Here is a 15,239-nt window from a genome sequence, read left to right on the forward strand (position 1 = left end):
AACGAAATAATCAAAGATTTGACACGTTCGACAAATGTCGCTGAAAGAACTTAATCATGAACAGGTCCGCCAGGGAAGGGCGACGCCGCCACTGAACTCATAAACATAGCCTTCCGGTTAAATTTACAAGGATTGCTGTATTACAAGTGAACTTGAAACGGGGTATGCCTATATCACCTATTAAACTTGGCCGGTGCCCTCGTCGCAGCTCTTGCTTGCGTAAGAACTCTGTTCGCACATGTGTTTGCGTCCCTGGCGCATCCACAAAACGTGTCGGAACGGTTTCAATTAAATGAGCTTGTGTTTGTTAATGTGCAAAAAACGAGTGGAAGTTTATATTCATAATGTGCGACTGATTGTCGGTAACTATTGCTTGAAAGACAACACGCGTGAGTGCCAGAAGGGTGGCTTCTTTTGGGCTTCCCACTTGGCCCTCTTGTTCTCTTCCCATTTACATTGGATTTACATAACGGACTGGCTCTATGGACTGCTGCAATTGGTGAATGGAAGGCAGTCTCGCCGGAGATTGTGACAACGACGTAAGTGAACCTGACGGCGGACCAGCCGGGATTGTTGGTGCAGGTCCACCTTTTGTGATTTCTTCTGTTTCTTCTTCTTTGGTAGTGGTGGGTGGTAAGACGCTGTTTTTCTCGTCCATGTTGTTGTTTTCAGATTCGTCTTTCACAGAAGTCTCGTACAGTTGAAGTGCTTTAGGAGCAGCACGGGATTCCACCAATGACTGTAGGCTGGACGCTGTGTGTTGCAGCAGTAGTCGCCGAAGCATGCATTGATATCTTCTGAACGAATACTCAATTGATTTTTCTCGAAAGGCATTTTGACGAGCCAGTTGTTCTCGCCGATAGTGAGCGCGTCGTTCGCTGAGAACGAGTTTGAACTGTCGCACTTGGTTGTATGAATCAATTTCCGTGGTCAGCACATGATGTGTGTCGTTCAGGATAAGTCGTTCTACCCGTTCCATCTGAACAATGTACAGCTCACTTAGAGCCTGGTGCAGTTTGTGGTAGCGGGATCTCAATTCATTCACACGAGCCTTTGCTTCAGATTCGTTACTGACTGCAGCCGACTTTTTTGACAACTGAGCAGGGACATTGCTCCTGCTTTCTGACTTTTTTGGCCGTCCTCGCCGTCTGCGAACGGGTTCGGGTGTTTTGTTTCCCGGGCTGTTGTTCATTTCGTGAATGTTCGTTTGTGATTTGAGCGCTTCTCACTTTCTCACTTTCTCACTTTCTCACTTTCTCACTTTCAAGCACTCTCACTCGCTCGCTCTCTTTCTACCTATGGTAGTACCTCTCTCTGGCACCTTATGGGAGCGAGAAAAAAAAAAGCCGACTGAAGGTTTGCCGAGTGTTTGCGCTGACCTCACTGCTTGCACAATCGCTTCGAATGGTCACCGTACTCGACGTCTTGTCTGTCTCCACTAAGTCGTTACGAATGCGCTTTTTTCGTGCTGTGGTACTGTAGCGCACTGGGATTTTGTGTCTCAGCTTCGGGATGGGTTGAATTTCCCCGTGTCCAATTGTCGGTCCAGGGGCGTGCTCAGGAGGCCGACTGGGGCACCCACTCAGCTAAGAACCACCAGGCCAGCGGGATAGTGAGCTCTCGCACGGGTGCGACAAACGCATTTAACGACTCGCACAGCAGTCGAACGTGACGATGGCGAAGCTGTCACCATGTTTCGTGCAACCATCTCACCTGAATCTGCATCATCCATCAGTTGCCCGTGAGTATACCGCGAGTTCTCCGTATTCCCCGAGTTCTCCGATATTGTCGCATCTTCAATATAAGCCTTCTTACGAGCACATCATCCGGCAGCAGACCCTTCACTAACCGTCGTGCGAATTGACATATTAACGAGGAATTCTGTTACAAGAAGCAGAATCTTGGTTTTACAAGTCGAAGACCTGCTGCATCTTTACCGAGAGCTATCCACAGAAAATGCAATTAGGTGGATTGGGGAACGTTGACCTTTGGAGTCTTCTAAAGCCTATCTTCGAGAGTGACCTGGAGGTCATTTTCGTGGCTCTAGGAGGTTATCTCTTGGCTAGAAATGGCTTTCTTACACGCCAATCGCAAAAGGTAGGGTTCGCCGGCGTGGCTGATAGAGAAGGAGCGACAAACAGAACGGTGTTTATGGTTATGGAGTGTTTTCAGCTCGTGTTGCGAGTGTTGCCGTTATGGAATGCTTTCGGCGACTGGCGTTACAGTCGTTAGCCTGTGGTCGTGATGGAATGCTTCGACGCTTGCCTGTGCCGTTCCTTGTTTTGCTCCCTACAGCTCCCTTCTTTCCTTTTTTTTTTCTGTCTGACTAACAATGTTGCGCACAGGTTCTTTCAAATCTCAATGTTTACTTCTTCATGTCCTGTCTTGTGTTCGAAAAGATTGCTGGTAGTTTGACGCTGGAATCATTAATTGACCTGTGGTTGTTGCCTATTCTCTACACAATTATTACAGCTGCATCTGTGTTCGTTGCTTACGTCCTCGCTAGAATCTTCCGTTTGTCTAAGCGTGAGCGGAATTTTGCTACTGCATGCATCGCTTTCCAGAATGTAAGTAAACCTCAGCGCGGCATCGAACGATGCATTGGATGACGCGCCTTGACGCCTTGTCTCCAATTCCTTTTTCTTTCTTTTATAATTGTCTTCTTACTAACGTCCTAGTCCAACTCTCTTCCTCTGGCTATGATTACCTCTTTGGCCGCTACTGCCGATGGTCTTTTGTGGGATCGTGTTCCTAATGATTCTCGTGCCCAGGTTACCTCTCGAGGCATCATGTACCTGCTTATTTTCTCGCAACTCGGACAGGCTCTGCGTTGGTCTTATGGTTTCCGTGTCCTGCTTGGACCTAATCAACCTCCTGATGAGTTGGACGAAATGCCCCCATCCGAGAGCATATCCGTATATGAACAGGCTGCTGAACAAGAGCGTTTGTTGGGCACAAGCAACGATGAGTCTGAGCTCGCTGCTCTTACTGCCAATGAAGGCATTCCCACTGATGAACGAAACCTCACGGCATTCCGTGATGCCCTGGCACACAAGCATGGCCATCTGGTGAAGCCTCCTCAACCTGTTAGCAACTCCACTTCGACTATTGTCGAGAGTGACGCCGATATCTCTACCAAGTCTCGTTTCCGTAAGGCAGTGGTGTTGATTCTTGACTTTTTCAGTCCTCCTCTGTACTCTATGCTTCTTGCTTTGTTTGTCGCCATGGTTCCTCCTATTCAACGTTTGTTCTTCGAGAAGGGTGCGTTCCTTGAACGCAGTATCACAAGCGGTGTTCGTATGGCCGGTAGAGCTGCTGTTCCTCAAATTCTTGTTGTGTTGGGTGCCAGTTTGGCTACCGATATGACGGGCAATGGCCCGGATGCCGTGGACAGCTATCGTCGCAAGCATCCCAACCGTGAAAAGCGCTTGATTTTCGTTTGCTTGTTTGGTCGAATGATCGCTGTTCCCCTTTTGCTGCTTCCTCTCTTCGCAATCGTTGCCCGTTACACACCTTTCAGCACATTCGATGATCCCATTTTCGTTGTAGTTATTTTCCTTCTTGTTGGTAGCCCTACTGCCATTCAACTTACCCAAATTTGCCAACTGAATGGTGTCTTTGAACGCGAATGTGCTATCATTCTCTGGTGGTCCTATGTTGTTCTTACTCCTCCTAACTCGCTTGTCCTGAACTTGGCAAGTTTGCTTGTCGTGAAATGGGCCAAGTAAAGCGAGTAGATCTGTTTCTTATTTCTTCTTTTCCTTACTGAGTTTCACTTTAAACAGTGGTACACATACATACATGTGCTCGCTGCCTTTACTATCTGTTTCGTCCCTGTCGTTTTTATACTAACTTACTACCAACACACTTCTGTTCCTTGTCTGGCCTGTGTACGTGTGCCATGCCCTTCTTCACTACCGTTACCGCTGGATAATCATTAGAAATGTGTTCATTTTATGCTATTAATTCTTCGACACTTGTTGTGCGTGAGTGAGAGGCATGTCGTTGCAGGCTTGTTGACTGTCCTCTACGGAGGGAAGTCAAGTCATGCAGACCGTGGACTTTTTCCTCATTAGTCATTAACGTCGTGTGTTTCGTGTGTTTAATTTATGGGATATTATGAGTGTTATAAACGCGCGTCATTGAGGCAACGGAAGACGCACGTATGGGGTATCAATGGCCTTCTTTCAAGAGGCGTGAGGGTTTCATGAGCACCAAAAAGGTGTGTGTGCGTATGGACTGTGTTTGTGTCCAGGACGAAGCAGCAAGAAGGTGACTTCAAAGTTTCATCAAAAGCAAAGAAAAACAAAACAAGCAACTCGTAACTCTACTCGGTGGACGAAGGCTGTGCGAATTCATCGCAAGTAGTCACCGTAGAGTAGAAACTGTGAATACTAACGAAGATTGCAAAGGGACCGACTGCTTGTTGCTGCAGACGATTTGTGCTTTGTACGCTTCGCCATTGATGTACCCATAAGCAAAGCCTGTGTCGCAGAGAAACGAGAACTGCTGCCGCTGCCGATATTGTGACGAACTTCTGTTGTCCTGCTGCCGATGCTGCTGGTGTTGAAACACTTGGAAATCTTCTAAATCACGTTCTAGTTAATAACTATGTTCAATGGAGCACGCAAACAAGTCTCTTACCTTGAGATCCTGCTTCTTCTGCTTTGTGTGAATAATTAGGACATCGTCGATAATCTTCACAGACAATTCCTGCAGAGGCTTGCGTTTGAGTGGTCTTTCGACTTTGTACACAAGAGGTTTGTGAGCAACAGCTGAGAGTGTGTCAGTCGACGAGCTGCACGGAGGAACGTTTTCCTTGTCTTCAAGCACCTGCATCACTCACGAAAGCCTCTGAGACAGACAAAGCAATGGCGGGTGACGAACAACTGGAAGGAAGGCCTTAGAGCTTTAACAAAGGAACTGGTGACGACTAACGCTTGGGTCTGTAAGCGGGGCCATTAAGCGAGTATAGCGAGTCGAAGTGGGCAAGTGGGGGTTCGTGGAAATAAGCGAGGTAGGCGATGTGCCGGCGAACATCGGTGATGAAAGCGTCACATTGGCACCGAAACAAAGCCGAAATGACACCGAGTCTACACCGAATCCCACCCCCCTTTCCGACGAGGCACCAACAACTCTCCTGTCAGTTGGCGGACAGAGGCCGAGTCCAACTACACCTGGCAAATCTCATTAATGCGAATTAACAACAGTGTGGTGCCGATCGTGCACGCTACAGTGCTTAAAGTTCATCGCCATTAATAGTGAAATTCATGAAAAAAAAGAAAAAACCTGGCACAGAAAGACAGCTTGCAGCGACCAAAAGGAAGAAGGCTTGGTAAGGCACGTCAGTAGAAAGATACACACTTGCGTGTCCTACACAGAATTATTTTGCGGGCGCAGGTTTTATAGAGAGAGAATAGAAGAATAGAAACTTTTTCTTTTACCTTTATCAATGCGAACGCAACATTTCTCAGCATAGTACTGCCGAGTCTCTGGGATACAGTGGGACGGCAACATCATGTGTGTGTCTGTGTGTATTGACGCCTCTAGCCGACACACCTTCCTGCACTCAGACCTGTCTGGAGGGAAAGGATGGGCGTGGATAAAAGAGTAATCGTCAAGTAGTCGAGTATGTGTATGAGTGCATGCAAAAGTGAGCGTCAGTGTTTCTGTGTTTCTGTGTTCCGTGAGTGAGTGAGTGTGTGTGTGTGTATGTGTGTGTTTTGTTTGTGCATGTGAGTGAGAATTGAGTAATCGACCGACCTAGTAGAGCTAAAGGGCCTCTTAGTATATTTTTTTTAAATGCTCACAAGGAAGCTGGTACTGCTGTTGTTGTACGGTGAAAAGACAGTCGACAAAGATGGCTATCGCCGTAGATGTTCATCAATACTGGCGCGAGCACATGAAAACACGGTATACAATGATAGACAACCTAGAAGAGTGAATCAAGGTGTGTGAATACTTGCAGCACAGCGGCAATAAGCTCAATGGACAACAGTTCGTCACCGCTTACGTTCGACAGCTCTTCAGTAATGGCCTTGGGCAGGTTTGTTGCTACCTGGCCAGAGGACCGGAGACCAAAGGGCCATTGGGAAAACTCATACAACAACTCATCCACATGACTAAACGCACGTTCTCGGTCCTCGTAGCTTAGCTGACTGAATACGTTGTCCAGCACGCAAGCTGCATACGCCGAACACACGAGCGTCACCGTACGCAGGTAGCGGAACGAGAGATGTTTTGGGAAATAAGGAGTATCGTCCAGCTCGGCAATTTGAGACGTAACCAAGCTCATGATCCGACGCTTCAAGCCCTCCTTCACGCCCGTGTCTGCTACAGGGTGTGTGGCCATGTCGAACAGCAAAAAGTTCCGCTTTTCCGTACGCAGCACGCCCTTGTCGACGAGACCTTTGGCCAAACGCTCACGCACCTGGCGCAATTGGTAGCCGATTTTCATGACATTCCACGTTTCACCACTCATTAAGTCGACCCATGAGCCGACAGACATGGGCTCGCTGCTTCGGATCATCTTGAGCGCCTCGTCCAGCAATACCTCGCCCGTCAACTTGTCGTCTACAAGTTCAACAATTCGATCAGTGAGCGGAAAACGTTTACGAGCAACATCCTTCTGCATCCGGATTTTTCCACGGAACGCCAACTCTATCAAGATGCAGCCTCGGAGAGCGTAAGAGATGCTGTCGTTCCAGAACGAGAGGTATCCCTGTTTGTCCTTAATACCTAGCAACAACACTTCCTCCATAAGCGTCAGCTTCGGCTGACGAGCCTGTTCTTCGCCTTGTTCCAAGTCTCGAGGGTCAAACGCAATTTTATGGTCGTCCCCATCCGTATGAATGGTACGCCGCTCACTCGGCGTCCGCGATATTGTCGGTGAGTCCTGACCGTTTGCACCGGAGGCAGCATTCACTCTTCTACGCGACAGTCCACTCGACATGATGTGTGTGGGCTGTAGATGAGCAAGACGGTTGAAGAATGGACGAAAAGTGAGTGTGTTGTGTGTGTGAGTGTGTGTAGGAGTGTAAGCAACGCTTGGTATTGGCGTCAGCCTACCACTGGTGGTTGGTGGTGGTGCTGAGAGTGGGTCGGGTCGGACGCTAAAAGTGGACTTGCACCACGGGGAGAAGAGGGAGTGTGAGGGTGAGAAGGAGGCAGACAGACTTGAAAAGGGTATTTTGGTTTCTGGCCTAAATCAAGGACGCACATTATTGCTGCGGTGGCCGTTTGTGCATTTATCACCGTCCTGTTGATCCCGCTTCGGATGCTGGGTTACGATCCTTTGTGTGCTTTTTTTGTGAATGCCTTTTGTCTCCCATAGCTGCGAGTATGTTTTGTGTCTCTTGGTTTGGGGCGATAGCATTCGCTTCCATCTCCTTTAAGAGCGAATGCACAGTCATCCGGTCGCGCCATCCCTCCCAAGAGGACAACAGGGCTTGATTGTAAACAGATACATCGCATGCACGAACGTACGCTTCTGCGCTCGAATGTTTCAGACGATTCATAAAAGCAATGGCCAACATAGGGTTGTGATACAGCCGTCGTGCAAGTAGCATGGCATCTCGAAGGGCTGCAGCTGAAGGGAACGTTTCCGAATCATGTGTCGACGGCTCAGTAGCGGCAGGATATATTTTTGTCCTCACTAGCTGCTGCAGCTCCCAGTCCGTTTTGCAGGCCCGCATCTCATTTTGAAGAACACGGAATGCAGGCGTTTGGTTTTCAAGATCAGTGAGTGTGTTTGATTCACGTAGGATCTGTTCAGAGGCAGCCGTCATCGCCGTCGAAGAATTAGAAGACAAACCAAAACTTTCGGCTGACTTCACCTTCAAAGCGGCTTCGTTCAATTCAACAGATTCCGCTTGTACTTCCTCTAACAGCTGAGAAAAAAGGTCGGCAAACGATTTACGCTCCTTCACAGATAGAAAGGAGCTTGGAGCGACGGGCTTTAGAGGTGAAGGATTTCCAATTGGTGGTTTTCGGCGCGACACAATTCGTTCTGTTCCATTGTAGACCATATCAAAGAATCTGAAATCGTCATCCGGCAACCTTTTGGCATCGTCCTTGTTGTCGGGCGATGTATAATCGACTTTTGGACTAGTGTTGTGTCGCGCTCGCACCAGCATTACAGGAGATTGGTTGTTGTATTTCGAAACAGCCATTGTCGTCCATCGGGTACAGCCACCGCCTTTCGCTTGTCGCAAACTCGTTCGCTGGAGGGACACAAGGGGCCCACGACAACGTGTAAACAGGCATGGCATGTTTCGCTAGTGGTGTTTAAAAAGAGAAAAAAATGTCACAAAAAGAGTTTCAAGGCACTAATGTGTCGTTTAGTTGTTGTGGTTCGGAGCCCAAAGAAGAAAACCAAAATAACGAGGACGTGTTGTTTGAATGAAAATGGTGAAACTAACGGAGAAAAGGGTGTGAGTGGGATGTTTGGGGTAGAGAGGATATCAAACGGGAAATGTGCGAGGTTTTGCTCAATTGAAAGAGTTTGCCCCGGAGGAAGCGTTTTAATTTATGTTCGAGCTCACGAAGCGGGATTTGTTCCTGTGTCATGCAGCATTCTTAAGTTTTGCAAAAGCAACTGAAACTGCTGTTGCGAGAACCAATTCCGAATGCGCGAAAAGAATTGTTCCGTCTGTTTCGAACCTTCCATAAAACCTTCCGTGTCGTACATAGAACAACTACAACGGTGATCGGTGATGCGGTTTTGTGCGTAGTTATACGTTCGAATCTTTTCTGAACGTACGGGAGAGGAAACCTGCTTACGGCGAGCGTCATGCTGCTGCTTCTGCAGATTTTCATGGCGAAGAGCAGCAACGCGGGATCGAAGAATGAGGAGCGCTCGCTCCTTGTTCTCGTGTTGTGAGCGGGAATCTTGCATGCAAACAGTGATACCCGAAGGAATGTGTGTTAATCGAACTGCAGACTCTGTACGATTCACGTGCTGGCCGCCAGCGCCCTTGGCTCGCATAACATCCACGCGTATATCGTTTGCATCGAGCTTGCTTTCGGTTTCCAGAGTCTGCGAATTCACGGTAGGCAAAACGATTACGGATACAGTGCTTGTGTGTAAGCGACCTTTGGTTTCCGTTGCTGGTGTCCGCTGTACACGATGCACACCTGCTTCGTGAAACAGCTCACCATATACGTGTCCGGAGACAGAAACAATAGCCTCGGTTATTCCATTTCCATTTTCTGTCTTGCTCAGCGACAGAGGTTTCCACTTCCAATTACGGAATGCGCAGTATCTTTCATACATGCTGAGCAATTCAGACGCAAACAAGGCTGCTTCTGATCCGCCAACACCTGCACGAACTTCTAACAGCGCAGGAGCTTGGTAGTTATTTGGTTTCAGTGACAGAAGCTTGTGCATCCCTTCTAGCACATCATGGGTCTTCTTCATAATCTCATTATTTTCACTCTCAGCTAGTTGCAGGAGTTCTTTGTCGCTTTCATCGTTCATAAACTGTCCTAATTCACGTAATTGCTTTTCGAAAGGTAAGTAGAAAAATCAAAAGGAGCCACAAGTCGTTCTAGACCAAATTTTCTGTTACCTTCGTAAGCACCTGGAAGGTTTGGTATGTGCTACAAATAGATTTCCATGGCAAAACAGATAATTGTTCCAATACGTGGTCCTTCGACTATCTTTGTCAGCACAATTCAGCCATTTGTTTCAGTAAAGTTGAGATAGTACCTCGTTTTGAGACAATTGATGTGGTTTCTGGTGTAATTTGGTTTCAGTTTGACACAAAAGTCGCGAAAATTCCAACAACTGTTTCTCGGATTCAGACAAACACAATTTTGTTGCAATTGAATCTATAAAACGTCTTACAGGAACATTCCTAAATCTTTTATTCAAAATTCCACGTACACGCAACCCAGAAACTCCCAAAAAATGAACTTTTTGAGCAAAATTCATGCTCTATGTTGCGGATTACGGTGTTGGCGGTGGGAAGGTACGCGAGAGGGAGGGTGAGCTTAATTGGGGATGATGTCATTTAGGCGACAACGTGTTCCACTCCCACAGCTTTCACCACGCTTATTTGACAAGTATATGTAGCCTGTTTATGAACCGAGGCAGAGCCACGAGTTTAAACGACAGCTTCTCGTTTGTCAGTTGCACTCTTCACCACACTAATTTGTACATTTTTTTGCCTAAAAGGTGCACTCTTTAGGGTCAGACGACTCAGAGAATAGTTTCGCTCGATTTATCTGGAGAAGAGCTTTGTGGAGATACTAATTTCACCGACTATGAGATGACAGCTGTAACTGAGCATCAAACTCATGCACCCGAGCTTGCTATTGAATACACTAATGCACCCAATGAAACTGTAAATAATACTGAAGAACCAGCTGGACTGGGCGCCAACTCTCGTTATAAAACAATTCCAGGAATCGTGCTTAATGAAGCCAGTGAAAACGGTGAGGAGCGAAGGGACTCCATGGCATCGGTCACTACGGCTCCTGAAGAACCGCTACCCCATGAAGATCGTCCGAACAACCATTTGTCTGTCGATCCAAATCAGTATACGCCTCATCGTAAAGGCCATTCACGGTTTGCATCCTCAGACAGGAGTTTCAGCAACCTTCCACAGCGTGCCAAGGCCAGCGGTAAACAACTATGGGCACAATTAATGAATGCGTTCAGGAAGATGAAGAAGGAGAATGAAGAAGTTTCTGTAACTGATATTCCTATTACAAGAATCTTCGAGAGTGGCACGCCTGCTGCTCTATTCCCTGCTCTTTTCTTCCTGCATAATCAGTCGGGCGAAAGTGCCATGCCAATGTTGATGGACCTGGTCAAGATTCGTGTCCTCGACGTTGAACCTAATCACAAGCGTATTCATACACTTTTTACTGTCCAGGTACAATACGGCTCTGGTCCTAAAGCCATTCGCTGGCTCATTCATAGAGAACTGCTTGATTTTCTTTCACTCCACTCTCATTTCCTCTTTCTCGAATTCAGTCATCATTTTTACGGCAAGCGTTTTAAATTGCCAAAGTTTCCAAAGGAAGCACTTCCTTATCTACGAAAGCTGAGGGGCTTTAATTATTTGTTATTTAACAAGGATCATAATGGCCAGTTGGCAGACGATGTTCGATCGATGTCCAACATTTCCGTCTCCGGCTCCTCTATTTCTAGTCGATCTGGGAAGTCTCATGCACATCAACGCTCATTATCTGCCTATTGGATTTCTCAACGAATGCATCTTGAGCGTTATTTGCAAGAGATGTGTTCTGCTCTGCAATTTCTTCCAGAATTAAACATTTATAATACCTTCTTGGAGCTTAGTATGTTTGGTCTGCGCTTGGCTGGTGACGGAAATTTCCATGGTAAAGAGGGCTATGCTTATCTAAAGAAGAACTTTAGTCCAGCACAGTCAATTCTTTGCTGCAATGGGCCTACAATGAAGTCACGGCCAAAACCATTTTGGATTATAGTCTCTCAAAGTTACATAGTCTTTACAGACAGCCCATTGAGTCTTGAACCTTTGGATGTGTTCATTTGGGACGCTGATTTTGAAATTACGCAGAAGGATTTCCGCTCGAAACACTCAAAGGATGTTAATCGTGCAACTTTGTACAACTCTACGCATAATTTTAAGATGAAAAATCGTGAAAGAGTTATGAAGCTTGAAGTACGAAATCATCGCTGGTTGAAGCAATTTATGAACAGTATTCAGGTTGCTCAGGGCTTGAGTTCGTGGTGTGAATTGCAACGCTTTGACAGTTATGCACCCGTCCGTACAAATGTTGCTGCTCAATGGCTAGTGGATGGACGTGATCACGCTTGGAACATCAGTCGAGCAATCATGAACGCAAAGGAATGTATCTATATTCATGACTGGTGGCTCAGTCCTGAATTATATATGAGAAGACCCGTGCCGTTGGCAACGGCTTTTCGCCTTGATCGGCTTATTCAAAAGAAAGCTGAAGAAGGTGTAATGGTCTATGTTATGATATACCGAAACATTGATGCAACGGTGCCTATCGACTCTTTCCACACAAAGGCACACTTGCAGCTACTTCATCCAAACATTTATGTAATTCGTTCTCCTTCACATCTTCGACAAAGCACTCTCTTCTGGGCACATCACGAAAAGTTGCTTGTCATTGATAATATCATTACCTTCATAGGAGGTATTGACTTGTGTTTTGGTCGTTATGACACATCCCAACACATTTTGCGTGATGATAAGAATTTTGGTTTCGATGGTGAGAGTGATTCACAACGTACCTTGGATAATGCCTTTACGTGTCAGACTTGGCCTGGAAAAGATTATTCTAATCCTCGTATCCACGATTTCTTTGACTTGACTCATCCCTACAAGACAATGTACGACCGTAACGAAATTACTCGTATGGGATGGCACGATGTTTCTATGTGTATTCTTGGCCAGCCGGCTCGAGACGCCGCCCGACACTTCGTACAACGCTGGAACTATTTAATTCGCTGCAAACGTCCGGCTCGTAAGACTCCTCTGCTCATTCCTCCTCCGGATTTCACAAAGTATGAGCTGCAAAACCTGCAGCTTACAGGCACTTGTGAGGTTCAAGTTCTTCGTTCAGCAGGTCTTTGGTCGCTTGGTTTGGTGGATACCATCGAAACAAGCATTCAGAATGCGTATGTTAGTCTCATTGAAAACAGTGAGCACTTCATCTACATTGAAAATCAGTTCTTTGTTACTTCCACCGTGTGCGAGGGAACTATTGTCGAGAATCGTATTGGTGACGCTCTTGTCGAACGAATTATCCGAGCGGAGAAAAACAAGGAAAAATGGAGAGCCGTGGTGATTATTCCCTTGCTTCCTGGATTTGAAGGTGAAATCAGTCAAAACGAGGGCAGTAGTCTTCGTTTGATTGTGGAATGTCAATACAAGAGTATATGTCGTGGCGATACATCCATATATGGACGACTGAAGAAGTGCGGAATTGATGGCAGCAAGTATCTTCGTTTCTATGGTTTACGAGGATGGACACATAACGGACCACATGATTTGCTGTATACTGAGCTTGTTTATGTTCACGGAAAGGTTATGATTGCTGACGACCGAGTTGCAGTCATTGGTTCTGCAAACATCAACGAACGTTCTTTGCTTGGTAACCGAGACTCCGAAATCGCAGCTGTTGTTCGAGATACTTTGATGGAAGATTCTTTGATGGATGGCAAGCCATACAAGGTCGGTAAGTTTGCACATCGACTTAGAATCAGATTGATGAGAGAACATCTCGGTATTGAAACAGACGTGCTTGAGCAGCGAGAGTATAATATGGATGGATTAGATCGCGACACCGTTGACAAACGCATGCAAGTCTGGAATCCTCAAGCCGATAAAGGTATAGGTGGATCCATGTTTTCGGCGGAAGAGTTGGAACTCAGATACCGTTCGCAAATGGAGTTTCAAAACTCTGAGGAACTCGTTAAAAGGGATTCTAGAGTACGGGAAACATTGGATAGACGTGTTCGTATCAAGAAGTTGCAACCAGCTAAGAACAAGCCAAACACGAATGAGTATAGAAGGGAGAAAGAGACGGCGTGTCTTGATGCTAATGCACTTGTTGGTGGTATTCCACCCTGCATGCGCAGGAAGATTAGAAATCAGTTTGACTTTTCTAAGTTCCCAGGCTCGGGAGAAGATCAAAGACCTCTTTTACTTAAGGATCCAGAGCACCCTGTTCCTGAACCTAGTCGTCCTCATTGTGGACTTGGTTTGGCCTACGAAGATACGGACAAGTACATGGAGTTTAATCCTTTCACCAAGAAGGAAATTCCAAAATTCACTGCGGATTCTTTTACTGATCCCGTAAGCGAGGAGTTTTTTGAAAACACGTGGTGTGCTATCGCTGAAAGCAATACTGTACTTTACAGAAATGTGTTCCGCTGTATGCCTGACGATTGCGTGAAGACGTGGGACGAGTATCACGAATGGAGATCTTACATACGTCGATTCCCTGAAGCTCAAATGGGTTGGCTTGAAGAGGAAACGCCTAGTGACAGCCTGCAAGCAATACAGAAACAGCCCTCCATTAAGTCCGGGGAGGGGTCAACCCAAAGCACTAAACGATCTTCGGCGAAGAAGGAAACACTGGCGAGTCAAACTGCGTTTAAATTTCCCACTAAGCAAGAGGCTACCGAGTGGGTCAGCGGAGTTAGAGGACATTTGGTCGAGTTTCCCCTCGATTGGATGCTTACAGAAGACGAGAAGTATGTTTATAAGAAGGATCATGGGTCGCGAATTTTTCGCCTTCATGCATTTCTTTTTTTCATTCGCTTACAGTTTTTACTAACATTTCAATTAGCAAAAAGTGGCTTTTTGGTTTCGACAAAATTCCTCCATTGGATATTTATGACTAAATGCATTTCATCATTCATTATAAAGTTTTTGAAACCAGCTTTTTGGGATGGGGATTTTGTTCAAGTCTCGTTTCAAAGGTTTGCGTTCACGGAGAGGAATGTCTGCGAATTTAATCTTGTACTCCCTAGCTTTGTCGATGAGCTTGTTGAAGGTAACAGCTAACGACCGCTTGTTCTGCAAGGCTGTGGGGAATGTGTCACAGGATATGGTGAGGATACCTGTACTACTGTCGTACCGGTCGTCAGCGATGAGTTTGAGGGCGTGTATAGTAGGTTGATCAAGGGAGGGAATGGCATCAGGGTGAAAGGTGAGTGAGACTTTGTTGTCATCAGCGGTTGGCTTTGTACGTGCAGTGTATGCGAAACGTAGGAATGCGTCGTTTTGTTTAGAGAAAGGTTTCACGAATTCTAGTAAGTTAGTATGAGTACGAAAGATATGTGTTCGCTGTTTAAGCGTTTTGTAGATCATAGTATCCTGCTGTTGGATATTTCCGTTTCAGACGAATTGTGTACGGTACGTACTTGATAGAAAGGGAAGTTCGTAGGCAATTTTCCTATAATACTCGCGAACAAATCGTTCATTGTCGAGCTCCTGAATAGCAGATTCCTTCATTTTGCGACGTTTTTCTGTGTCATCGGTCGCTGCCGGCCGGTTACTTCTGCGTTTCATTTTCCATCTGACACTTCCAATGGCCCATTTCGTAGTAAAATCCAACGTTCGCAGCGGTGTGAAGTTTGAGCGTAACAGCATTGTGCAGATGCTCAAGTAGACCTTCGATTGCACGCTGCTTTTTATTCTCCAGTATGCTGTTTTCACTGACCAACGGCACTTTCAGTTTCGCTACTGTGTGGGGGCATACCACTTGCT

The 15,239-nt window shown here is 46.3% G+C and overlaps 8 protein-coding genes across 8 annotated transcripts; 2 read left to right on the plus strand and 6 right to left on the minus strand.

The window, feature by feature from the left end:
* Positions 1 to 296: 296 nt before the first annotated feature.
* Positions 297 to 1,254, minus strand: SJAG_01513 (hypothetical protein). Its single transcript, XM_002172729.2, has one exon. It carries the CDS (start codon positions 1,190 to 1,192, stop codon positions 452 to 454), a length of 741 nt encoding a protein of 246 aa, XP_002172765.1. The 5' UTR covers positions 1,193 to 1,254; the 3' UTR covers positions 297 to 451.
* Positions 1,255 to 1,767: 513 nt separating this feature from the next.
* Positions 1,768 to 5,474, plus strand: SJAG_01514 (auxin family transmembrane transporter). The gene is made up of 3 exons (XM_002172730.2): positions 1,768 to 2,097; positions 2,346 to 2,567; positions 2,679 to 5,474. The coding sequence occupies exons 1-3, from the start codon at positions 1,957 to 1,959 to the stop codon at positions 3,726 to 3,728; spliced, it is 1,413 nt and encodes a 470-aa protein (XP_002172766.2). The 5' UTR covers positions 1,768 to 1,956; the 3' UTR covers positions 3,729 to 5,474.
* On the minus strand, positions 3,868 to 4,945 carry SJAG_01515 (hypothetical protein). The gene is made up of 2 exons (XM_002172731.2): positions 4,645 to 4,945; positions 3,868 to 4,586 (listed from the first exon to the last, which is right to left on the minus strand). Exons 1-2 carry the CDS (start codon positions 4,837 to 4,839, stop codon positions 4,395 to 4,397), a joined length of 387 nt encoding a protein of 128 aa, XP_002172767.1. The 5' UTR covers positions 4,840 to 4,945; the 3' UTR covers positions 3,868 to 4,394.
* Positions 5,143 to 7,090, minus strand: SJAG_01516 (hypothetical protein). Its single transcript, XM_002172732.2, has one exon. The coding sequence runs from the start codon at positions 6,950 to 6,952 to the stop codon at positions 5,933 to 5,935; it is 1,020 nt and encodes a 339-aa protein (XP_002172768.1). The 5' UTR covers positions 6,953 to 7,090; the 3' UTR covers positions 5,143 to 5,932.
* Positions 7,091 to 7,250: 160 nt separating this feature from the next.
* SJAG_01517 (translation protein) lies at positions 7,251 to 8,171 on the minus strand (the record flags this gene model as incomplete). The annotated part of the gene is made up of 1 exon (XM_002172733.1): positions 7,251 to 8,171. The coding sequence occupies one exon, from the start codon at positions 8,169 to 8,171 to the stop codon at positions 7,251 to 7,253; it is 921 nt and encodes a 306-aa protein (XP_002172769.1).
* A 166-nt stretch (positions 8,172 to 8,337) lies between these two features.
* On the minus strand, positions 8,338 to 9,955 carry SJAG_01518 (peptide chain release factor). The gene is made up of 3 exons (XM_002172734.2): positions 9,710 to 9,955; positions 9,570 to 9,656; positions 8,338 to 9,502 (listed from the first exon to the last, which is right to left on the minus strand). The coding sequence occupies exons 1-3, from the start codon at positions 9,932 to 9,934 to the stop codon at positions 8,540 to 8,542; spliced, it is 1,275 nt and encodes a 424-aa protein (XP_002172770.2). The 5' UTR covers positions 9,935 to 9,955; the 3' UTR covers positions 8,338 to 8,539.
* A 116-nt stretch (positions 9,956 to 10,071) lies between these two features.
* On the plus strand, positions 10,072 to 14,538 carry SJAG_01519 (phospholipase D). Its single transcript, XM_002172735.2, has 2 exons — positions 10,072 to 14,221; positions 14,317 to 14,538. The coding sequence occupies exons 1-2, from the start codon at positions 10,272 to 10,274 to the stop codon at positions 14,369 to 14,371; spliced, it is 4,005 nt and encodes a 1,334-aa protein (XP_002172771.2). The 5' UTR covers positions 10,072 to 10,271; the 3' UTR covers positions 14,372 to 14,538.
* On the minus strand, positions 11,038 to 15,239 carry SJAG_01520 (ribosomal protein subunit S24). The gene is made up of 2 exons (XM_002172736.2): positions 14,894 to 15,239; positions 11,038 to 14,779 (listed from the first exon to the last, which is right to left on the minus strand). The coding sequence occupies exons 1-2, from the start codon at positions 15,120 to 15,122 to the stop codon at positions 14,382 to 14,384; spliced, it is 627 nt and encodes a 208-aa protein (XP_002172772.2). The 5' UTR covers positions 15,123 to 15,239; the 3' UTR covers positions 11,038 to 14,381.

Source organism: Schizosaccharomyces japonicus (assembly GCF_000149845.2).
Source record: "Schizosaccharomyces japonicus yFS275 unplaced genomic scaffold supercont5.3, whole genome shotgun sequence".
NCBI classification, from domain to species: domain Eukaryota; kingdom Fungi; phylum Ascomycota; class Schizosaccharomycetes; order Schizosaccharomycetales; family Schizosaccharomycetaceae; genus Schizosaccharomyces; species Schizosaccharomyces japonicus.

What these genes read in the sequence shown, in the direction of transcription:
- SJAG_01515 (XM_002172731.2), bottom strand. Translation starts at nt 4,839, where the DNA reads ATGCAGGTGCTTGAAGACAAGGAAAACGTTCCTCCGTGCAGCTCGTCG. An exon ending in AGAAGAAGCAGGATCTCAAG is followed by an intron (nt 4,587 to 4,644) that starts GTAAGAGACTTG and finishes AACGTGATTTAG; the next exon opens with AAGATTTCCAAGTGTTTCAA.
- SJAG_01520 (XM_002172736.2), bottom strand. Translation starts at nt 15,122, where the DNA reads ATGCTGTTACGCTCAAACTTCACACCGCTGCGAACGTTGGATTTTACT. An exon ending in CGAACTTCCCTTTCTATCAA is followed by an intron (nt 14,780 to 14,893) that starts GTACGTACCGTA and finishes CTAACTTACTAG; the next exon opens with AATTCGTGAAACCTTTCTCT.
- SJAG_01516 (XM_002172732.2), bottom strand. Translation starts at nt 6,952, where the DNA reads ATGTCGAGTGGACTGTCGCGTAGAAGAGTGAATGCTGCCTCCGGTGCA.
- SJAG_01518 (XM_002172734.2), bottom strand. Translation starts at nt 9,934, where the DNA reads ATGAATTTTGCTCAAAAAGTTCATTTTTTGGGAGTTTCTGGGTTGCGT. An exon ending in ATCAATTGTCTCAAAACGAG is followed by an intron (nt 9,657 to 9,709) that starts GTACTATCTCAA and finishes TGACAAAGATAG; the next exon opens with TCGAAGGACCACGTATTGGA. An exon ending in CCTTCCAGGTGCTTACGAAG is followed by an intron (nt 9,503 to 9,569) that starts GTAACAGAAAAT and finishes CCTTTCGAAAAG; the next exon opens with CAATTACGTGAATTAGGACA.
- SJAG_01519 (XM_002172735.2), top strand. Translation starts at nt 10,272, where the DNA reads ATGACAGCTGTAACTGAGCATCAAACTCATGCACCCGAGCTTGCTATT. An exon ending in ATGCTTACAGAAGACGAGAA is followed by an intron (nt 14,222 to 14,316) that starts GTATGTTTATAA and finishes CATTTCAATTAG; the next exon opens with CAAAAAGTGGCTTTTTGGTT.
- SJAG_01514 (XM_002172730.2), top strand. Translation starts at nt 1,957, where the DNA reads ATGCAATTAGGTGGATTGGGGAACGTTGACCTTTGGAGTCTTCTAAAG. An exon ending in TTACACGCCAATCGCAAAAG is followed by an intron (nt 2,098 to 2,345) that starts GTAGGGTTCGCC and finishes TGTTGCGCACAG; the next exon opens with GTTCTTTCAAATCTCAATGT. An exon ending in CATGCATCGCTTTCCAGAAT is followed by an intron (nt 2,568 to 2,678) that starts GTAAGTAAACCT and finishes CTAACGTCCTAG; the next exon opens with TCCAACTCTCTTCCTCTGGC.
- SJAG_01513 (XM_002172729.2), bottom strand. Translation starts at nt 1,192, where the DNA reads ATGAACAACAGCCCGGGAAACAAAACACCCGAACCCGTTCGCAGACGG.